The sequence below is a fragment of the Onychostoma macrolepis genome, chromosome 19, assembly GCF_012432095.1.
Source record: "Onychostoma macrolepis isolate SWU-2019 chromosome 19, ASM1243209v1, whole genome shotgun sequence".
NCBI classification, from domain to species: Eukaryota; Metazoa; Chordata; class Actinopteri; order Cypriniformes; family Cyprinidae; genus Onychostoma; species Onychostoma macrolepis.
Genome location: NC_081173.1, coordinates 27467632 through 27490180, shown reverse-complemented (window position 1 = coordinate 27490180; position 22549 = coordinate 27467632). Strand labels below are relative to the sequence as shown.

Sequence of the window (22549 nt, the reverse complement as noted above, 5' to 3'; positions counted from 1 at the left end):
ATGTTTGTGGCTTACCCTCCTTGTGAAGGGTGTCAATGATTGTCTTCTGGACAACTGTCAGATCAGCAGTCTTCCCCATGATTGTGTAGCCTAGTGAACCAAACTGAGAGACCATTTTGAAGGCTCAGGAAGCCTTTGCAGGTGTTTTGAGTTGATTAGCTGTTTGGCATGTCACCATATTCATAATTTGTTGAGATAGTGAATTGGTGGGGTTTTGTTAAATGTGAGCCAAAATCATCACAATTAAAAGAACCAAAGACTTGAACTACTTCAGTCTGTGTGCACTGAATTTATTAAATACACAAGTTTCACAATTTGAGTTGAATTACTGAAATAAATGAACTTTTCCATGACATTCTAATTTATTGAGATGCACCTGTATATATATACACACACACTCACATATGTGTATGTGTGTGTGTGTGATTTGTTTATTAAACAAATTTAATATAAATATTATAATTTTATTTATAATATGGTTTCATAAATTGTTGGCCCTGAAATTATTTATTTACTGGCATACACACTCACTCACTCACTTACTTATAATCTGCTTTCCTCATTTGTCAGCTCTGAAAAGGTATGTATGTATTTATTATACAAATCTAGTATTTATATTTTTTCATTCATGATCTGCTTTCATCATTTGATAGCCTTGAAATAGAGTTGGTTTGTTTATACAAGTATAATATAAATATTTATAATTTATTTATAATCTGAAAAAGTTATTTATTTATTTATTTATTTTACAGATTTATTATACATATTTGTATTTGTAATGTATTTATTTAATATTGTTAAAACTTTTTCATTTGGCCCTCAAAAAGTTTTTTTTTCTTTTTAATTCTATAAGTCTGATTTCAAGAAATGTGATTTTTCTGACTATTTTAAAGCAGTGACTCAGGATTGCTGTCTTGGAGTGATATACAGTCCTAGTTACGGATGCCAGATCATGGTAGTTTGCCATCTTCCACTACTAGTGACTCAAAACCGGCCTTCAAGATGGGAAATTCTGGCACTCAAATCGCATTCGGCACTAATTTTGTGGGTGTATTTGCACTGTTAGTTAATTTACATAACTCCTTTAGCGAGTTGGCCGCTAAAACATGCAAAACAAACGACGCTAGCAGCATGCGCAACTCCATCTTAATGAAACTCCTAATATGTCTGTATCAAATCAGCCTCAAATACTTGCAGCGTGTGTCCACGTGTTCAGGGAGGTGTGGGCAGCCAAGTGTGGGTGCATTCGGGGCACTGTTTTGAATTTCTGTCTTGATAATTATTTCAGCTAATTACGACCTAATTGCTGTGTTAACAGAGCGTTTTTTGGCACGTACCTCGGCGCCGAAGTCCAGCTGGACCTGTAAGTGCCTCTGACGGTTTGTGTCACTCAGAAGAAGTTGAAAAGCTGTGGTTTGAGCGGCTGCACGTGTTACGCGGTCAGCCGCTGTGATGTTCAAAAAGCCCCAAATTTCTCTCTGATCACAATGACACAGCCACACGCTCAGATCTTCTGCCGTTAATTGTCGCTGTCAGCGATTAAAGTGGGTTTGATTGGCAAATCGAACACTTAAAAGCATGATTTAACATACCCTCTGGTTTGACTGGGAAAGTAAGGTTAGTCTCGCTACTAAGAATAGCTTTGTGAGCGGAAATGATTGGGGTGCAGTGTTTTTGTGTGTGTGTTTGCGCATACCTACAGGCGCTGTGTGGATCATTCAATGTTTAATCCATTACTTCCCCCTCCTGCACAATTCCTGACACACGCGCTGCATCTTTAATGCAGACAGAATGTTGAAATGATGCACCTCCATATTTCGCACTCCTTTCTCTCCTTATCTCATCACTTTAACAATGGGAAGCAGAAATTGGATGGAGTGGTTGAATAAATGTGAAATTTTATGAGCTCACGCGAACAATGGCGAGTGAATTTTGTAATTTGATTAGATCAAGCAGCGTTCATAATTAATATTTTCTTTTATCAACTTCCGTCGACATTAAATATTAATAATCTCGCAAATAACAATACAAACAGGCTTCGGTCTACACGAGCTGAAGGAAAACACGCTATTTACATTTGAGTCGATATTCTTCGCTAGGAGATGGAGGCTTTGGCATTATTTGCAACTTTAACATCTTGCTATTAATAACTTTTCACTTCATCCCAGTTGCTGGCAGGAAGCACAATTTCAATTCTCATTCTTTCAGTTGTTTTATTAATCCTTCTCTTCTCCTCCGCAGGCTTTCCTCGATTTGTCATCAATGCTTAAATGCCGCTGATGGCTTAGTTGTATTATCCTGTGCTCATTTTTTTCCCCCTTTCGTCTTTCAAGTCTTTCATATTTTCATATTAATGTTTGCATTTACTTTCATATTTGCTATTTTATAAGGGGCGATTTTACTGTTTGTTAATTCATATAGATGAAAGTGTATATTGAGATCTGTGAAAGTCATAACATGCATTTGATGATCTCAATGAGTCTGATGTCACAAGCAATTTGCATGTGTTATTTCAGCACGTATCCACTGCAGTCCGATAACCAGTCACTCTCTGCGCTAGTATTTTGTGCCATGTGTATTTAAATCAATGCAGTTTGTTTTTTTATGTTCACAATGTCATGATGCAATTAACATAGCACTGTAACTGTTGGGCATTTTGGACTGGCCTACGAGATTGGGAATTGCACCATGCAATGTTGTCCAACACCAATTTTGCACATTTGTGGCATAATTCCTTTAGTGAATTGAATGCTACAACAAATCAGATAATGCATGCAAACAAATTACACTATCAGCAGGAGCAATTCATTCTTAATTATTAAAAAACATCTAAGTCTTAGGTAAATAATTTATATTATTATTATTATTTAATGTTTTTAAAAGCAGCATACAAGCTCAGAAATTGACCATTCAAATGTTTGGGCCGTGGCCTCTCACTCTTTCTCACTCTCTTCATGTGTCTATCCATATATTCATTCCTGAAGGGCGCTAATACCCCTGTTCTGCATTCATCTGTCTGTCTATCTCCCTTAAGTCTTATACAATCATCATAATTTTGAACCATCAGAATGGGCCACTTTCATTTATCCATACTCTTCTCTCTCTCCCTCCATCTCTCCATCACTCTGTCTTGTGTGGCGACACACTTGTTCAGTTTGGGTTCAGATCACGGTGACACAAAAGATCCAGTTGTCAAATGGTTGGATGTACCGAATCACTCGCTGAACAGCGTGTGCGCACAATGCATTTCATGTTCCCGCTTTTGTTTATTTCTTTCTTTCAGCTTTTATTCATGTCCTTCTCTGGTTCCCGGTGTTGTCACATACCCAAACAAACTCAGTATGGAATAAATCAGCACGCTAGAGGACTCCACGGCTCATGCTGCGTATCTGACGATACAGTGCCCACATCTGTGTCCCCTCGGGTTAACGTGATGGACGAACGGCGTCCACCTGGACACGTGAAAGGCCGTCGATACGCTTTGAAAGAAACCTGCGAAGTATCCAGACACACACAAAGCCAGAGTTTAATTCCGTAATCAAAAGCAGCATTTACAAACCGCTAGCCATTTTCTCCCCCAGCTTCACCAGAAGATAACACCCAATTACATGAAAGTAAAGAGTGGAGAGCGTTTATTACTGTCATCTGCTACGTTAATCTCAGCATAATGCCTGCAAATGTGATCGCACTAAAATACAGGCATGTGACGGGTCCAAACGGGCCTGATAAAACTGAAAATGTGCACGCTGCACACTCAATCCTCACACTGTATGATTGATAACTGTAAAGCAGACTGAGCTCTAATATATAGGCAAGTCGTGAGAGCGTGCAATTATGTGCATGCAATTATAACTGATGGAGTGGTGCTCCGTGAAGTGAATAAAGTCCATCAAAAGATGTTTTCATTTGATTGAAGAGTTCGTCAGAAACTCAAATCACGGAAAAGGAGCTGAATTTCCCATCAATCAGTGCGGAGGAATGTAAATGGGGAAATGGCGCAATCTGGCTTGAAACTTAACCTTTGATTTGACGGCGAATGTCTGTTGGTGTTTCTGTGAATTGGTTTCTGATGACTGGTTGTGGTCGAGTGGGTTCAGTCGGGAATATTTGTTTTGCTGCGTGTTTGAGTGATTCAGTGTTATTTATTATGTCGTGGGATGAGGACGAGGTTTTGCCGTAAAGGTTTTTCCTCATAATTCAGGGGTTTTATGAAGACACACTGCCTGATTGTGAAAAGAGCTCATTTAGAGCAACAGTATTTCATAGTGTAGGCCAAACATAACATTAGAATACTGGCTTATTTACCAGACTGTCTTCTCTATTATGAGTTTTCATTCTCCTCTCAGAGGAATAGAACAATCAAAATTCTTGGGGATGGTGGCGTTGGGTTGAGCCTGGAGCTCTATCGGGACCCCGAGTTTGGTGGAGTTTCACAAAGATTTTCTTCCGAGTCCTTGTGCGGTTTTTTCTCTTGATGCCATATGTGGAACCATATGTGGACAGTTCTGCAGTGTTTTGATTTCGGTGAACATTACATTTCTATGATTAAGACACTTTACCACTCACCTGAGGCATCAGTCTTAACTGATAATATCCCCTTTTACAGCGTGGAACGAGGCAGGGATGTCCGCTTTCCCCCTTATTATTTTGTTTATCCCTTGAACCACTAGCACAAGCCATTAGGAACTCTGAGGTTCTACTGATTAAGATTCATGATCATAATCATGTTATTTCGTTGTACACTGATGACATTATCTTATATTTAGATCATTTTGATTTGTCAATAACCGGTATAATTAAGGAATTTGATCACTTTAGTAGTTTATCGGGGTACAAGATAAACTGGACCAAATCTGCTTTAATGCCAATTAACAATGTTAAAGTTAACTCTCCTATCCCCTCATTCATTCCTATTAAAGATTCTTTCATCTATTTGGGTATTACCATATATAAAGACATTCATAAAATTGCCAGAGACAATTTTAATAACATTTTAATCAAGATCAAGTGATACTCAAAGATGGAATAATCTTAAAGTCTCTCTTCAAGGCAAAATCTCCACCATCAAAATGAATTTGTTACCTGGGCTTAATTTTCTTTTTTCTATGCTGCCGCTTTCCCCTCCTCCAGGTTACTTTAAGGAGATCAATTCCATAATTTCCCAGTTTATCTGGAATGGTAAATGACCCAGAATAAAACTCATCACATTGCAGCGTCCTATACTTTCAGGAGGATTGGCTGTGCCAAATTTTGAATTATATTATTGGTCGTTCCAATTTACGGCCCTTCATAAAGTTTCATGGAGAGTAATCGAAGCTGACAAGGTTAAACCACATAGGCTCCAAGTTATTCTATTTGCTGGAACAGGAAATAAAAATTATAAATTTAAATTTGGTCCGGTTGTGGCCAATTCGATTAGGATCTGGAAAAGGGTGGAACATCTGATGGGAGGACCTTTCAAATTTTGTAACAATACACCCTTATGGCACAACTTTAATTTCTTATGTGGAAATTGGCCATTTGTCCAGCCCTCTTGGTCTACATTTGGCATAAACACATGCAGTGACTTATATGATAACCAAGGACTCTACTCACTTCAAGAGCCAAAAACTAAGTTTTGTTTACCAGTATCATCATATTTTGTCTTTTTTCAGTTACGTTCTGCTCTCAAGGCCTATGGAGTTCCCTGGGCATCCCCTATTTCCTCTCATCTTTTGTGGGATTGGATCGCACCACCCTCTGGTCGGCCATCTGTTTCTTTAATATATAGTAAACTTAATGATCACACGGCAAAGCCGCTTTCTATTAAACATATCTGGAATCGTGAATTAACAGATTTTGATTTATCGGTCGACTGCAAGAGGGTGTGGTCTAATCTAACCTTAACTTCTAAAAACTTGGCTCATCGTCTTATCCATTTCAAAGTCATCCATTGAGCATACATAACTCCTTACAAGAGGTTTAAAATGAAACTGCAATCGACCTAAACCTGTCATATCTGTAACACTGTATCATCAGGTACTTTTCTCCACATGTTTTCGGAATGTTCAATTGTTGTCAACCTATGGACTCATGTGAATTCTGTCTCCTTAAAATAGTAACTTGTGAATGTACAACAGCACGAATTAACAAGGCTAAACCTAGTACCATTGATGCATGGCAATGTTTCTCTTCCAGCATTTTGGACTATATAAAGGAATGACCATATAAAGTGTTTTTTTTTTCCCACTCTTCTTTTCAGATTGTAAAATTATTCATAATATGTCTGTTGCTCCCCCTTCCCTGTTTGTTTGTTTGAATGGATGTTGTTTTGTCAATCTAAAGACAATAAAAAGTTGATCACAAAATTTTTTTTTAAATTTGGGGGCCTCTATCTCTGCCCCCCAGGAGTCTATCGACTCGGGGCCGGTGGTGTTGGATAGGGGGCCCAGAGCTCTAATTTCTCCCCAAGTTTGATGGAGTTTGACCCCACTTAGGGGGAGTTATAGCCGGTCAAACTTTCAACTTATTTCAGTAAGTTGCCAAGGCAATATTTCTAATTTTTGTTTACATTTTAAAATTCAAATATTCATCTAATATTTGTATCCTGTTTTATTTAAAAATCATTTTAATTACTGAAATTTGAGTTATTTTAATACTTAAACTTATTTCAGTTATTTAACATTTCTTTTTTTCTTTTTTACATTAAGTTTACAATTTTCATCTAATATTTATATTGTATTTTACTTTAAAACTTTTTAATTACTGAAACTATTTTAATTTTTTTTAGTAAACAATAACACTGACTGTCAATCTCTAAAAAAAAAACACACTGTAAAAGCACCATTCTACATAGAAGTACCATATAATTAGTCCTTACATCTTTTGTACTAAAGTCTTCTGAAGTCAGACAATAGTTTTGTGCAAGAGGTAGACCAATATTCAAGTTATTATTGTTATTGTTTACTGGTTAGATGTTATTAACTCTTGCTGCTCTCAAATCTCATTCTCCATTCCACATAACTTTGCACACTGTGTTTTGGATGCTAATGAAATTTCTAGGGGCGTCCCCGACTAAGGATTTTCATTGTCGAATCGGAATTTTCGAATCTTGCCGATAGACGACTGATAGTCGAATCATTACCAAGAGTCAAGTCAGACATTCGACAGTCATAATTACTGACGTTAACACACAGGGAAAATGTGTTATTGACGCCTCGCAGATACAAAAATAATGTTTTATGTTTTAATTAAAAGATAACATTAAACGCCCGCGAAACCCTAAGAATTCACAACGTTTTTTACAATAGTGCTCTCATGAAAACGTTATGTATATGACAGAAGTTATGTTCTGCATTTCTGTTTTGAGCTGTGCGCGCTGAAGAGGAGTACACTGTTAGACATTTCAAAGGGTTTTTACAGTAACTTACTGGCAAGTTACTGTAATTAAGATTTACAGTAGCAAACTGCATTTGATTTATCAGTGTACTACTGTAATTCATTCATTTTAATATAGATTTCATTAGATTTTATAATTTTTATATAGAATTCATTTTATTTTTACTCTACATAGGTACTACTGGCATTCAATTAAAACAGACACAATAATTACAAAATATCAAATTCTTTATTTAAAACACTGCATGTATAACACTTAAAAATACAGACTTCCAATTCTCCTGTCTTAGGACGTTTCGCAGTGCATTATGTTGTGTCCTCTGGATTCATCCTTACAAAGAATCTTTACGTAACAGAAACATAATGGGGAAAAAAGACAAACAGCCAAAAAATACATAGCCCTCTGCAAAACTCAGGTGCTGCTCCAAAACGTGGCCACCATCTTTGCTCGCCATCCACTTTGACAGAAATGTCTTCTCTGAAAAAGATGTAGAAATAGCACACTTTTAAAAGGCAAACCTCATAGAGAATACACAAATCTCTCAAAACCATAGCTGTTCTCTTATCATGAATTATCCGTCTCAGGGTGGCTGGCCTGCTCATGTCTTTCTTGATGCTTCATTGCAGTTGCCTTTAAAACACAAATACAAAAAATGCAGTAAATTTTTAATTCCATTAAAAACTATAACAAACTAATTCTAAAACTAGAAAGGCAGCTAGCCATAAAACTAGTTTAACCTAGCTAACATAGGATTTTATTCAATAGGCTACGGGCCAACATTAACTACTAACACCTGAACTAAATTTCACATTAGTTAACCTAATGTTAATATAAGATAAGCGTTGCTAGTTAAAAACAATTTTAATTCGGTAACTTAATTCAGTAAGCTGACAAAAGTCGTATGAAACGACAGCGCAGTTTACCATAGTAAAGTTCTGTAACTGCCCTGTTGATGAGTAAATGATTAAACTGGTGTGCAAAAATCTGACACAAACACACAGACAAACGTACACACATTTTTACCTGGCTTATTCTCTCGTAAGGTGCATCGACACACAGCGCAGATGTTCTCCGGAGCTCTCCCACTCTCGCGGGTTCACCCCCGGCGCTGCCCCGCTGCTTCCGTGTCTTCCTCGGATGCGAGTGGCGCGGAGCGGCGCAACTCGACAACAGACAACAATATAGAACCCATTATATATACTATCTACAGTGGATGCGGACAGTACTCCAAGCGCTCGCGCTGTTTCTGACACGAAGTACAAACGGATTTTCCAATCATTACAAGCGATGCAACACATGCAGTGTAGTCTGTCCCAAGCTGTTGCGGCGTTGTAGACAGTGCAGGGCAAATTGTATCAATCCAAACACCGAAAGACGGCAACTAAACTCTAAAAATTCACAGCGTGTTATTATAATAGTGTTCTCATTATAATGTTATGTATATGAAAGTCCCAGTCATAGTTATTAATATTCTTCATTGCTGTTTGTCCTGCTTGCGCTGTGCACTAAAGAGATAATCACTGTAGTACTACAATGAAGTGCTTTAATGCAGCGTAACTCAACCAAATACATCTTATACCAGATAAATAATATATACATGATATATATAAACTGGCTGAAAGGTTTTGAAATCACTTGTACCCTACCTGATCGAAAAAATCCAGTCGTTCACTCTGCCTGTGTCAATTTAAATCTAGTTTAGATTTAAATCCCTGCCGCTAAAATACCAGTCACGGATTATGGAAAGTGAAACTTAAATCTATAGGGGTGGCTGGATTTATTCACGCACGTTAAAATATTTATTTAAAGCTTCCTTCTTTTCAGATTCTTATTTACAGCATTATCTTAATAGGCTGTATATTAATTTATTGGGAGAAAACCGGTAGTTCTATGTGAACCCCCATATAGCCAAAATGGTATGATCAAAACAGCTCAGCGAATATTCGACTGTGAGATTGGTAGTCGAATCAGGCTCCTCCTATCGAAGCATCGAATCGTTGACTATTCAGGGTCACCCCTAGAAATTTCAGTCAATAACAAATAGGAATCCTCACAGAAACCTATTGAATAGCTTCAGAAGTCTTGGAAGAGCGTACACAAAATGGACTACAATTATAGTGCTTTATTTAAACATCAGTGGTCACTATATGCTTTTGTTATATGAAAAAGAACAGCGTGAACATTTATCCAAACATCTCTTTTTGTGTTTCTCGGAAGACAGTCAGTCACACAGGTTGGAAACAACATGCAGGTGAGTAAATAACAGAATTATTATTTTTTAGGCTAACTATACCTTTAAATATATTAGTTGCCAACTGTACGCGAGCAGACGATGTCTTGGTGTGTTTTACTGCTGAACAGGGTGATTTCAGTATCGGTTCATATGTGGGTAGATGATTCATTTCCTAAACATTTTCAACAGAGTGCAGACTGAGTGAACATGAATCTTGAACTGATTTTTCCCGCTCCATCCAGATTAGAGCTGGAATTTCCCCGGCGCAGATGAGCTGTAGATAATGGAGAAAAACTCGTGGCTTTCACAGGTCTCGCCGAGCGGTTGCACCTCAGCTCGGGTAATCATTCGCATGACGTTTCTTGTAAATTGAATCACTTTTTTTTTTTATTTAGTTGGTTATTTGGAAGTTTGATTTCCTTTGCTTTGTACTTACTTTCTGCTGCTTTCTTTTTACCATTTATATTTCATCACTGTTTTATAGAAATGCCCTAGGACTTTACAGGCAACCGTTTTTCCACTCAGCCACAAGCTCATTCTTGTGAAACGCGGCTTAGTCAACGCTTAGTCATAATTCACGAAAATATAAAATAATATGTGACTAAGTGTATATGTGAGAGTCTTTAAATCCACCTACAGATGCATAGTGTCCTGTAATTCATTAAGTGCTCATTTGCCCTCAAGATTGGCTTGATATTCACATTGAGTGTTTGCACAAGAAAAAAATGCTGCAGGTGTGTACGTCTGCATATGCATCTTTTAAATCATGTTAGTTGATTTGTGCACATGTCAAAGGCCTTCAGTTGTGATTTTCATGCCATCTGCAAGACCCACGGTCTCTCTCCCCATGACTTCAGCATCATAACACACACAAACACTCATACACACACCAGAAACTAAATGCTTCACCCAAAAATGAAAATCTCCTCACCCTCATGTTGTTTCAAACCTGTATGACTGACTGACTGACTTGTTCTTATCTGTTTTGTTTTGACTTTTTGTTTTCCAGTAACCAGAATGATAAATAATTAAGTTATGATTATGATGATTCAAATTACAATGAATCGTTTTCCCCCTTGGCCTTAAAGGAATAGTTCATGCAAAGATGGAAATTTGCTGAAAATTACTCACCCTCAGGCCATCCAAACTGTAGATGGATTTGTTTCTTCATCAGAACTGACTCACCAATGGATCCTGAATGGGTGCCGTCAGAATGAGAGTCCAAACAGCTGATAAAAACACCACAATAATTCACACCACTCCAGTCCATCAATTAATGTCTTGTGACGTGGAAATCTGCATGTTTGTAAGAAACAAATCCATCATTAAGGCATTTTAATTTTAAACCATCGTTTCTAGCCAATCAATAAGTCCAGAATTTATAATAACGCTTCCCCTGTTGTCCTCTCAAATTAAAATCCACTGACATTTATTTAGAGCGGTTTTTGACTGTTTGTTAAAGGTGCTTGATCTCTGCAGATTTCTCCCCTGATTCAGACAAGACAACTTTTTCACTGGAGAAAGTAATATCATGGATAGGGGACTCCAAAACTTTTGGACTTTTGTCTGATTGATTATGGATTTATTTCTTACAAACATGCAGCTTTTCACTTCACAAGACATTAATTGATGGACTGGAGTGGTGTTGTTTGGACTCTCAATTTGACGGCACCCATTCGCTCCAGAGGATCCAATGGTGAGCAAGTGATGTAATGCTGATGTAATTAATTTCTATGAATCTTTTCCCATGAAGAAACTAACTCATCTGCATCTTGGATGGCCTGAGGGGCCGTACATTTTCATCCGATTTTAATTTCTGGGTGAACTGTTCCTTTAATCCTAAACGTAACCCTAAAATCTGATCATCATATCTGTTGATCCAGAAACACATCCTACCTAATATTACAAATAAGAATGGCTTGTTTGTTTTAATCAAATGCACTCGCTTGATCTAACCGCACTTTGTCTTTCGTTTACTTCATGGTTTGGATGTTCCCTTCATATTTAATAAGAGAGATGAATATTTCATCAGCTCCGCGATTAATATTTGTTATGACGGTGAACTGGATATTGAGTCTCAAGGCGGTGCGATGTTCGGCTCAGGATTACATGTGTTGGATATGATTGTGTGTGGTTACGTAGCATCGCTAACATGCTTTTAGTCTCCCAGCTATAATTACGTGACTGTACCGGCTGTGAGGAAAGGAAGGTGTGTGTTTGTGTAGATTAGATGCCGTATTTCCTGAGCAATACGAACACTTTAATCTCACGCTTAGTCTTAAGGCATGATGCCTTGCAGATTTGCGCTTGCTATGCATGAGGGAGTGTGTGTGTGAGTGTGTGTTGGTACACAGCCTTGATGTTGACTTTGTGTGCTTGTGTGTATTGGATAAAGGACCCAGTGTGCGTTTCCATTTCAGAGAGTAAAAAGCATATTTACCGTCTGGTCTGCGCGTGTGTGGACGAGGCTTTGTACTCGCTGTGCTGGTGGCATCTCAAAGGGTTGCATAAATACATGTAAAAAACACAACTTTGAGCACATCATAAGCTGAGGAAAGGTCTTTGAGAGTGTTTCAACTCAAGTGCTGAGTGTAAATGCAGGATGATTTGTGTTCTACCCCGTGGCTGTTTGTGTGTGTGTGCGTGTGCATATGCTTGGCTATAGTTTTTCTGCCAAAAGTAAATTTTTATGCCATTTTCTTTTTGTAATATATACTACTGTTCAAAAGCCTGGGGTTAGTACGTTCTTAGGAAAAAAAAAAGATACAAAGCTGTCACTGCAGCGGTGCTAAAGCTACGTACACTTAGGTACTACTTTTAAAGTAACATTACTAATATGTGCCTTTTAAAGGGTTACTCCACCCCAAAACGAGAATTTTGTCATTAATCACTTACCCCCATGTCGTTCCAAACCCGTAAAAGCTTTGTTCGTCTTCGGAACACAATTTACGATATTTTGGATGAAAACCGGGAGGCTTGTGACGGTCCCATTGACTGCCAAACAATTAACACTGTCAATCTGAATGTGATGAAGCGACGAGAATACTTTTTGTACGCAAAGAAAATAAAAATTCCGACTTTATTCAACAATTCGTCTCCTCCGCGTCACCATAGCACCATTTTGGAGAATATCCGCTGGACGCAAACTGTGTACGCTTTTCTGTGTCAGCTGAGCCACACAGATACATTTTCTACGTTTATTCACGCTTTGATTTGAACGAAACAGCGTATCCGTGTGGTGTGGAGGAGACGAATTGTTGAATAAAGTCGTTTTTCATTTTGGGGTGGAGTAACCCTTAGGTACTAATATGTACGTAGATACTAATACTAATATGTATTTAGGGGTAAATAAGGTACAAAGATGAACCTTTTACGTATTGCCCCAGTGATGGCTTTGTATCTTTTTTTTCTGAGAGTGTAAGATTTTTATGTTTTTGAAAGAATGCTCACCAAAGCTGCATATTTGTTCAAAAATGCAGTAAAAACAGTGATATTGTGAAATATTATTACAATTTAAAATAGCTTGTTTATATTTTAAAATGTAATTTATGTGATGCAAATCTGTTTTTTCAGCATCATTACTCCAGTCTTCAGTGTCATATGATCCCTTAGAAATCATTCTAATATTTCTGCACACAAAAAAAACTTTTCTAATTATCAATGTTGAAAACAGATGCTGCTTCATATTTTTGTGAAAATGGTGCTAAATTTTCCCCCAGGATTCTTTGAGTAAAAAGTTTTGTAACATCATAAATATTTTTACTGCCACTTTTGATTAATTTAATGCATCCATTCTGAATAAAAGTATTAATTTCTTTAAAACACCACACACACTTTTGCATGATAGTGTATATAAAATGTAATGTAATGTAAATGTCTTGCAAAAAATATGAAAACAATTTGTGTTAGCATTTAATTGATGTGAAGGGTTAGGAAATGGACAATATTATTAGCTCACTATGAAAACAGGTGTCAATGGAAAGTCCCTGCCATTATAGAAATGTGTGTGTTATTGGTTGGGTGGCAAAAGGAGGAAGAAACATGGCAGATGGTAGAAAGAAACAAGTGAAGGAGGGAAAAAGGGAGAGTCTCTCTCTCTCTATCAGCAGCTGAGAGCTCCAGATGGAGTATGACTACTGTGTGTGTGTGTTCATGCTATACCATACATGTATACGGAGTGACCAGAGTTTCACACTTTGTGGATGATTTCTAACTGAACAAATGTTAGATAACTCATCTAGATGCAAATGAACGCTTAAGCTCTTAGTCTAAAACACACTCAGTGTCCAAACTATTACCCCCAGCTTTAATAATTCATGATTAAAGGTATGTTCAGTGCATATTAGGGTTTTGCAGCATTTTATTAATATATTTGTATTCAAATACTTTGACATTACACATGTAAAATATTTGCTGTGCCAGTAAATCACACTAAATTTAAACTGATTTATACATATATCATAAATCAAAATGTTGTAATTCATGACACGTGTTGAATTTAAATCATTCATTGTATGTGTGTGTGTAGAATACTTCTACTACTACTAATATTAATAATAAAATAATTATTAAACATTATAATTTTAAAGAACTGATTTAGATTTTTTTTTTTTTTGGCAAAGTTGAAATTTTAATTTGAAAAAAAGCTGAAATGTTGGAGCTCAAGAAACATTTCATATCACAGTAGTTTTTCATGAAGAGGAAGTTCAAAGTTCAGTGGAAAAGCATTTATTTAAAATAGTGTAACAGTGTAAAATCTGTGCCAATGTTAGACGTTCAGTTCATATAATTTAACCGAGTCGTCTAATGATTTCAAAGTCAATGTGCAATTTTAAACTGACTTCCGAAATCTTTCACAGTGTTGCAATCTTTTATTATCGTTTCAACACTTTTTTTTTAATCGTTTAAAGAATAAGTATTTTATAACATTCATTTTGCAGGAGGGGTTAATTTTTGTTTTTGCAGTGAAAATGATTTAAAGGATCTTTTAATGTCTTGATGGAATCATTAAGTGCGAGTCAAAAGGGTACACATTCCCCAATTTTCACATCCAATTATGATCCAGAAATTACCCTGTACCAACCAGCCAACTAACCTCCTGCATGCATACTTATTGCAGGGAAAAGCTGTGCGTGCGTGCGTGTGTGTGTGTGTGTGTGTGTGTGTGTGTGATTTGACTGCATTATGCATGTGACATGTTCCGTCCATGTGTGTGAAATGCATTTGATGGGGCTTTACGCCTGTCAGAAAGTGTATTCTCTTTGGCGCTCGCTTCTTCAGTGGTAGTGTTTAGCATTAGCATGGTGAAACATGTCGTTCCCCCGAGGCATTCCTTCAGCGTCTAAACAGCTGTGTGTGTGTGTATGCATGTTTTATATGCTATGGAACAGAAGCACACCCACCACATATACTTACTCAGTTCCTCTTTAACTGCAAGCTTAGAGGAACTTCAGGGAAATTCTAAGGAATGAGAATGAGTCTGCATTCAACAGCCCTCCGCTGCAGAAGTATGCTTGTTGGATCGATTTAAATGATTTAATTATTAGCTTGTAACCTTGGTGGATTTATCATGGCCAACAGTAGTGCTCTGTTAGGTACAAAACCATAATGCTGTCTTTTGATCACAGATGTGGCTCATAGTAAGTGCATGTCCTCCAAATCATTGGCCCTCTTTTCACCTGGTATTAACATCCGTCACGGGTGATCTGATCACAAGCTGACAGTGCTAAATACAGGTGTAACCGGGGCTTCCAAAACGTTTTGTGATCCCATCACTCAAATCACAGTCAAAAGTGGTCAGACATGCATGTGACCACATCACATTTCGTGTAAACGCTAATGCATCTTGATGCACCAGTAGGGAAGCCTTCTATTCGCCAAACACAGATTCATTGGGTAACACAAGGTTTTTGAAATTTCATGGCTAGGTACGACTTTAAAAGAAAACAACTGGCATAAAAAATACTAAAAAGTATTTTAGTAATAAATACTTATTTTTTAAATAAAAATGTAGAAAAGACCTTATATGCATAAGACTTAACAGGACATTTTAAAAAATGGTTGAAATTCATACTTGGGTTGAGAAAAACTGGAAAATATTTATTTATATAAATGCATAATCATTTATTTATTTATTTGGAGTCTGTTAGATTTTACGTTGTTACAAGAAGATTTCTATTTCAAGAAAATTCTATTATTTTCTTTGTATTGATATGTGCGGCATTTTCAGCTGTTTTCAAATTTGACCTCTAATTTCAAATTCAGTTTTGCCATTGCAGAAATAAACTTAAAAAATATCAAAATAGAAAACAGCTATTTTAAAGTATATATATTTAACTTTATAAAATATATAACATTTTATATAATAATAAAAATATTATTTTTGTTTTTCATATGTACACTACAAGATTTTTAATATTTTTAAAGAAGTCTCTTCTGCTCACCAAGCCTGCATTTATTTGATCCAAAGTACAGCAAAAACAATACAATTTTGAAGGATTTTTACTATTTAAAATAACTGCTTTCTATTTGAATATATTTTAAAATGTAATTTATTTCTGTGATGCAAAGCTAAATTTTTAGCATCATAACTCACATGATCCTTCAGAAATCATTCTGATATTCTGATTTACCACTCAAAAAACATTTATTATTATTATTGTTGTTGTTGTTGTTAAACAGCTGAGTAGAATTTTTATTTTTATTAAGCATTTATCTGAAATAGAAATCTTTTGTAATATTATGAATGTCTTTATCACTTTTGATCAATTTAAAGCATCCTTGCTAAATAAAAGTATTAATTTCTATAAATTCAAGCTTTTGAATGGTATAATGTTACAAAAGCTTTTTATTTAAGATAAATGCTGATCTTTGACACTTTCTATTCATCAAAGAATCTGATGAAAATAATATAATGTACTCAACTGTTTTAAATATTGATAATAATAATAATAATAATAACAATAATAAATGTTTCATGAACAGCAAATCAGCATATTAGAATGATTTCTTAAGGATCGTGTGACTGAAGAGTAATGATGAAAATTCAGCTTTGATAACAGGAGTAAATTACATTTTAATATATTGTCAAGTAGAAAGCAGTTATATTAAATGGTAAAAATATTTCACAATATTACTGCTTTTGCTGTATTTTGGATCAAATGAATGCAGGCTTGGTGAGCAGAAGACTTCTTAAAAAAACATTAGAACATCTTACTGTTCTGAAACATTTGACTGGTAGTGAACACAATTTTACCTCAATTATTTCAAGGTATAAAATCTTATCTTAATACTTGATAAATGGCTATGCTGTTTTTCTTATCAACATTTGTGGGATTTAGTCAGTTGAAACTATTTCGAGGTTAATTGATCTTATTTTGTGTCTCTATCTGACATTCTATTATGTCGAATATCAAAATGTTGTTAATGAGGGATTTGTGGACACATCAATGAGTTTTGATTTGTGGAGTAACAATTATAGTTTTATTTGAAGTAAAAAGATAAAATCAGACCCTTGGGGTAAAATGCACAGAAGGCAATTAGCAAAGGCTTTTATTTATTTCCTTTAATAATACATTGGCTGATGCATCATCAACCTGCTTATGCAAAAATTACATGGAAATATGTTTCAATTTAAAAGTAAATACACGTTGTTCCTAAAGGGGCAATCTTCCCCCATCTTACCTGATATATATGGCCTAATATCTCCTGGATAGCATGATCACCAGGTTGTGCACAGACTTTAGCAGTTCATTCAGTTCTTCATCTGCTGTGTATATATGGACAATTGTCTGATGTGTACTGAGCGACTTGGTGTTTGAGTTTCCAAAAGTCAACTTTTCTTGCTCTCATTCTGAACACCATCAGCTATCCAGTGGTCATCCGGTCCTTGCCTGCATGTAAATGCCACCGTCTCCAATCACCACAGCATGTACCTTTTGGTGTGGTATTTCTAAACCTCATTTCACCAAAATGAAGCACACTATGTACTCCTGGCACGTAATGCTATGGAATTATGCCACGCATTTGTGGCGAAAATCTCCCAAGTAAAAGCACAAACGCTCTAACATAAGCACTGAAAAGAAAACTGGTTTGAAAAAATAATAATTTTCTTTTTTTTTTTTGTACTTGTACTGTTTAAGTACACCGGGAGGGAAAATGGTTGACAGGTTGTCAGCTTGTTTTTAATAGGGCAGGGTTTTCCAGAGAGCACTTTGAGGCGGATCTGCATCGATTTTCGCTTCAAGAGTCTAGTGGCGAAAATTGCATGCCTGAAATACAGGTGGTACCGCAGCAGTGGCCAGCCTTGGGCAAAAAGAAGTGCGTTTGGATGTGTTTGTTAGTGTAGCAGCCTGCTAGACAGGGAATCTTTGTCAGTGTGCGACCGAGAAGAAAGGCTGTGAGTTTTTGTGCGCAATAAAGAGAAGATCCGTGCGTGCATGCCTGTGTATGTGCGTGTGCGAATGTGTTCATTTATTACGCCGCCGTGGGCTCTCGGTATCCATGGCAACCAGATCTGACACGCCTCCGAATCAGACTTAGGTATGTCAAGCTTGTGCTAACCCGTCAAGGTGTCAATGTACAAAAGAGTGCGCGTGTGTGTGTTTTCACCCTTCAAAGCTTTGCTTTTTTAAAACCTCTTCCATTAGAAGCGTCACTTCACAACTCATGTTTTTTGAAATGCAGGTTGAGGAAAGGAACTTCAGTACAGTGGAGTTGGCAGACAGAGGAAGGGTTGCCTGGGGGAAAGTTATACACACACACATACACACAGGCACACAAACACACACACACACACTGAGTTGTCGTTCTAGCTGGCGTCCAGCGCCTCACCTTATCACTAACTCAAGGTGACCATGACCAAATTTACATTAATGAGGCGTCAGCTTGTTTAATATGCTAATAAAAGCAGCGTCCTGCTGTGTCTGGAGTGTGTATGAGGAGCTATGGATGTGTGTGTTTGTGTGTAGGATCGGGTTAATTGTACGTATGCGTTCACATAGTTAATGGTTCGCTTATGCTTAAGCTAATCTTACAGTGTCATAAGGTAATATTTATGGAAGCTCAGCTTCCTCAAAGTAACTAATAAAACTGTTCACTCTGAGAAAGTCAGAAGTAGTCAAAATATGACAAGGTTTCAGTTGTCAGAAATAGTCGTTCACAATTATGAGAAATAAGACTGCAATTGTGAGAGAAAAAATTGCAATATGCACTACCATTCAAAACTTTGGGGTTGGTATTCATACTGTCATGGCCAAAAATATCGGCACCCCTGATCAAAGAAGGCTGTGAAAATTATTCTGCATTGTTAATCCTTTTGATCATTTATTTACAAAATTCACAAAAATCGAACCTTTCATTGGATAATAAGAATTTAAAATGGCGGGAAATATCATTATGAAATAAATGTTTTTCTCAAATACACATTGGACACAATTATTGGCACCCCTAGAAATTCTTATGAGTAAAATATCTCTGAAGTATATTCCCATTCATATTCACAATTTTGAGCACTCCAGGGTGATTATGAACATGAAATTATCCAGCCATGGCTTCCTGTTTCACAGAAATATAAATAGGAGGGAAAACAAAGCCCAAATTCCCTTAATCATCCATCACAATGAGAAAAACCAAAGAATATATTTCTGATAATTGAGCTTCACAAATTAGTGAAGTGGCTTTAAGAAAAGAGCTAGAGCAGTGAAAATGCCCATTTCCACCATCAGGGCAATAATTAAGAATTTCCAATCAACATAACGTTACGAAACTGCCTGGAAGAGGACGTGTGTCTATATCGTCCTAATGCACGGTGAGAAGGAGAGTTTGAGTGGCTAAAGACTCTCCAAGGACCACAGCTGGAGAATTGCAGAAAATAGTTGAGTCTCGGGGTCAGAATGCCTTAAAAAAAATAAAAAATAAAAATAAAAAAAATTGTCAAACAGCACCTACTTCACCACATGTTGTTTGGGAGGGTTTCAAGAATAATTCTCCTCGCTCATCCAAAAACAAACTCCAGCATATTCAGTTATCAGACACGACTGGAACTTCAAATGGGACTGGCTTCTATGGTCAGATGAAACTAAAAAATGAGCTTTTTAGCAGCAAACACTCAAGATGGGTTTGATGAACACAGGGATAAAAAGTACCCCATGTGTACAATTAAATAAAAAATACAGCAGTATATGTTGTGGGCCTATATTTCTGCTGGAGGACCTGGACATCTTGTTTAGACGCATAGCATCATGGTTCTATCAAATACCAACAGATAAAAAATCAATAAGTGACTGACTCTGTTAGAAGTCTTATAATGGGCCATGTTTGGATCTTCCAACCGTACAATAATTCAAACACAAACCTCAAAAACAACACAAAAATGGGTCACTGAGCACAAAACCAAGCTTCTGCTGGTCATTCCAGTCCTCTGACCTGAACCCTGTAGAAAATGAGTGAACTGAAGAGAAGAAGCACCAACATGGAGCTGTGAATCTAAAGGGTCTGGAGTGATTCTGGATGAAGGAATGGTCTCTGATCTCTTGTCAGGTGTCTCTAACCTCATCAGGCATTATAGGAGAACATTTAGAGCTGTTAAACTGGCAAATGAAGGTTTCAAAAAGTATTGAATAAAAGAGTGCCGTTAATTGTGGGCAATGTGTATTAGACATTTATTTCATAATGATATTTCCCCCCATTTTAAATTCTTATTATCCAATGAAAGTTTAGATTTTTCTGAATTTTTTTAATAAAAGATCAAAAGGATTAACAATGCAAATTAATTTTCACAGCCTTCTTTGATCATGTTTACCAAAGGTGCCGATATGTTTGGCCATGACTGTATATATATTTAAGAAATGAATACTTTTATTCAGCAAGGATGCATTAAATTGAACCAAAATGACAGGAATTGCATTTATAATGTTTTTTTTTTTTTTTTTAATCTATTTCAAATAAATGCTGTTCTTTTGAACTTTCTATTCAAAGAATTCTGTGGAAAAAATGCATCACGATTGCCACAAAAATATTAAGTAACACAACTGTTTTTAACAACAATAATAATAATCAGCATATTATGATTTCTGAAGGATCATGCGACACTGAAGACTGGCGTAATGATGCTGAAAATTCAGCTTTGCATCATAGCAATACATTACATTTTAAAATATATTCAAATTGAAAACAGCTATTTTAAATTCTAAAAATATTTCACAATATTACTGTTTTTAGTTTAGCAGCGGTAATACATATGAAGTCAATAAAAAGGAACTGCCTTTTCTTTTGCAATTCTTAGTGGAATTGCATTTTATTCATTTGTTTATATATGTATTTATTTATATAAAAAAAGCTTCTATCATTCTTAAAGTTGAGGAAATTTTAATTGCCAAGATGTCTGTGAAAAAGTGCATCATCTGGAAAGCATTGCGTTCTTTTGTGTCAAATTTGTGTACAAAGATCTGCCAGACGTCTAAACATTACAAACATTACGAATCAGAATCTCCAAAATTGCAACATGTTGTTCTGACACCCGACAGTGAACGTTTTAGCAACATGATGAGAAAACACTAGATTTACAAATAGTAAATCTTCTGGATAAAATGCGATGGTGACCATTTCATCATGTCCAAAACTAAAGATGCTGGTTAGTGTTTGCAGAGGCTGTAGTTGTACTCGTGCCTGACTGCACATAAAATATATAATTAGCTGGTATTAATATCAATGTGCTGTTTATGACTTGCTTGTGCTCTGTGCAGCAGCAGCTAACTTTGTCACAAACAAAAAAGGCAACGGCTCTTCAAACGCTGAGAGAGGAACACTTCTAAATTTCTAGTGCCATTTAGTAGAAAAGACTCTCCAGATAGACCACTGAACATCAAAGAAGACAATTAAGAGATTATGCCCCTCTTCCTCCTTTTCCTTCAAATGTATTTAGGAACGATCCTGTGGGGGCTGAGCGCATGGCTAAAATGAGACGCTGGCTTGAAAATCGCAAACCTGTTTATCTTAATGCAGTCTGATCAGTGGTTAATGGGCCTTGAATGTTTACTCTCAGGAGCAGGAAGGTTAGTGTTTTGCGTCCATCATCTTCACATAATGTACGTTATATTAGCGGCTAATGACGCTAATAGGGCTGCTAGCACTCAATGGAGTGCTGAGTGGGATGTCCATTTGTGATGCTGTCCATTCTGAGTGAGAGTGTTTTGTGCTCTGAATGTGTTTGTGTGAAAGCAAGCAAGTGAGTGAGTGGGAAAGACTGTAGTGTGAAGCTTTTTATGTAGCGGCTGGTTAGCCTCTTGTTTTCTGGCGACTGCTCTAGGCACAGTCAGTCCTGGCCTCAGCGAGATAAAGGAGGAGCAGTTGGCTTACAGCAACATTGTTGATACATTATAGATCAATGTGTGGCCGAGTTAAGATTTTTGAATCGGGTGAAAACTAACAAATTAACCAAGTACTTGCTGCTTGCATCAGATCTAAATTCTACCAACAGCCTTTTTTTTTTTTACCTAGAAGCTGGTTTTGAAATTAAACATTCATCAATCATCCATGCACTTTTGTACATGTAGTGAATAATGGCTACCAGGATAACTATCCCGAAATTTGGATCGTTTCATCAAATTCAATGGATGGATGGATGGATGGATAGATGGAGAGAGAGAAAGAAATAGGTGGGGTGGGGTGGGGTGCATGAATGGAGAGAGATAGAGGGAAGGATGGATAGAGAGAGAGATGGAAGGATGAATGGGTGAAGAGAGATGGAAGGAAGGTGGAGAGAGATGGATGATGGAAGGATGAATGGATGGATAAAAAGAGGGAGGGATGGATGATGGAGAGAGGGATGGGTGGGTTGGTTGATGGATGGATGGAGAGGGATGGATGGGTGGGTAGAGATGGGTGGGTGGTTGTATGGATGGAGAAAGATGGATGGATGGGTTGAGATGGGTGGGTGG

At 36.8% G+C, this 22549-nt stretch overlaps 1 protein-coding gene across 2 annotated transcripts in view; it reads left to right on the top strand.

Moving 5' to 3' along the window:
* The first annotated feature begins 9496 nt into the window (after positions 1–9496).
* LOC131525264 (nectin-2-like) overlaps positions 9497–22549 on the top strand; it is a 46949-nt gene continuing 33896 nt past the window's right edge. The window contains exon 1 of one of the 2 annotated variants that reach the window (XM_058752656.1): positions 9497–9629. In XM_058752656.1, the coding sequence (XP_058608639.1) occupies positions 9539–9629 (91 nt within the window). In that variant the 5' untranslated portion in view covers positions 9497–9538. Of the gene's footprint in view, positions 9630–9879; positions 9952–22549 lie in introns of those variants that run through there. The other variant, XM_058752657.1, reaches the window with a different exon arrangement.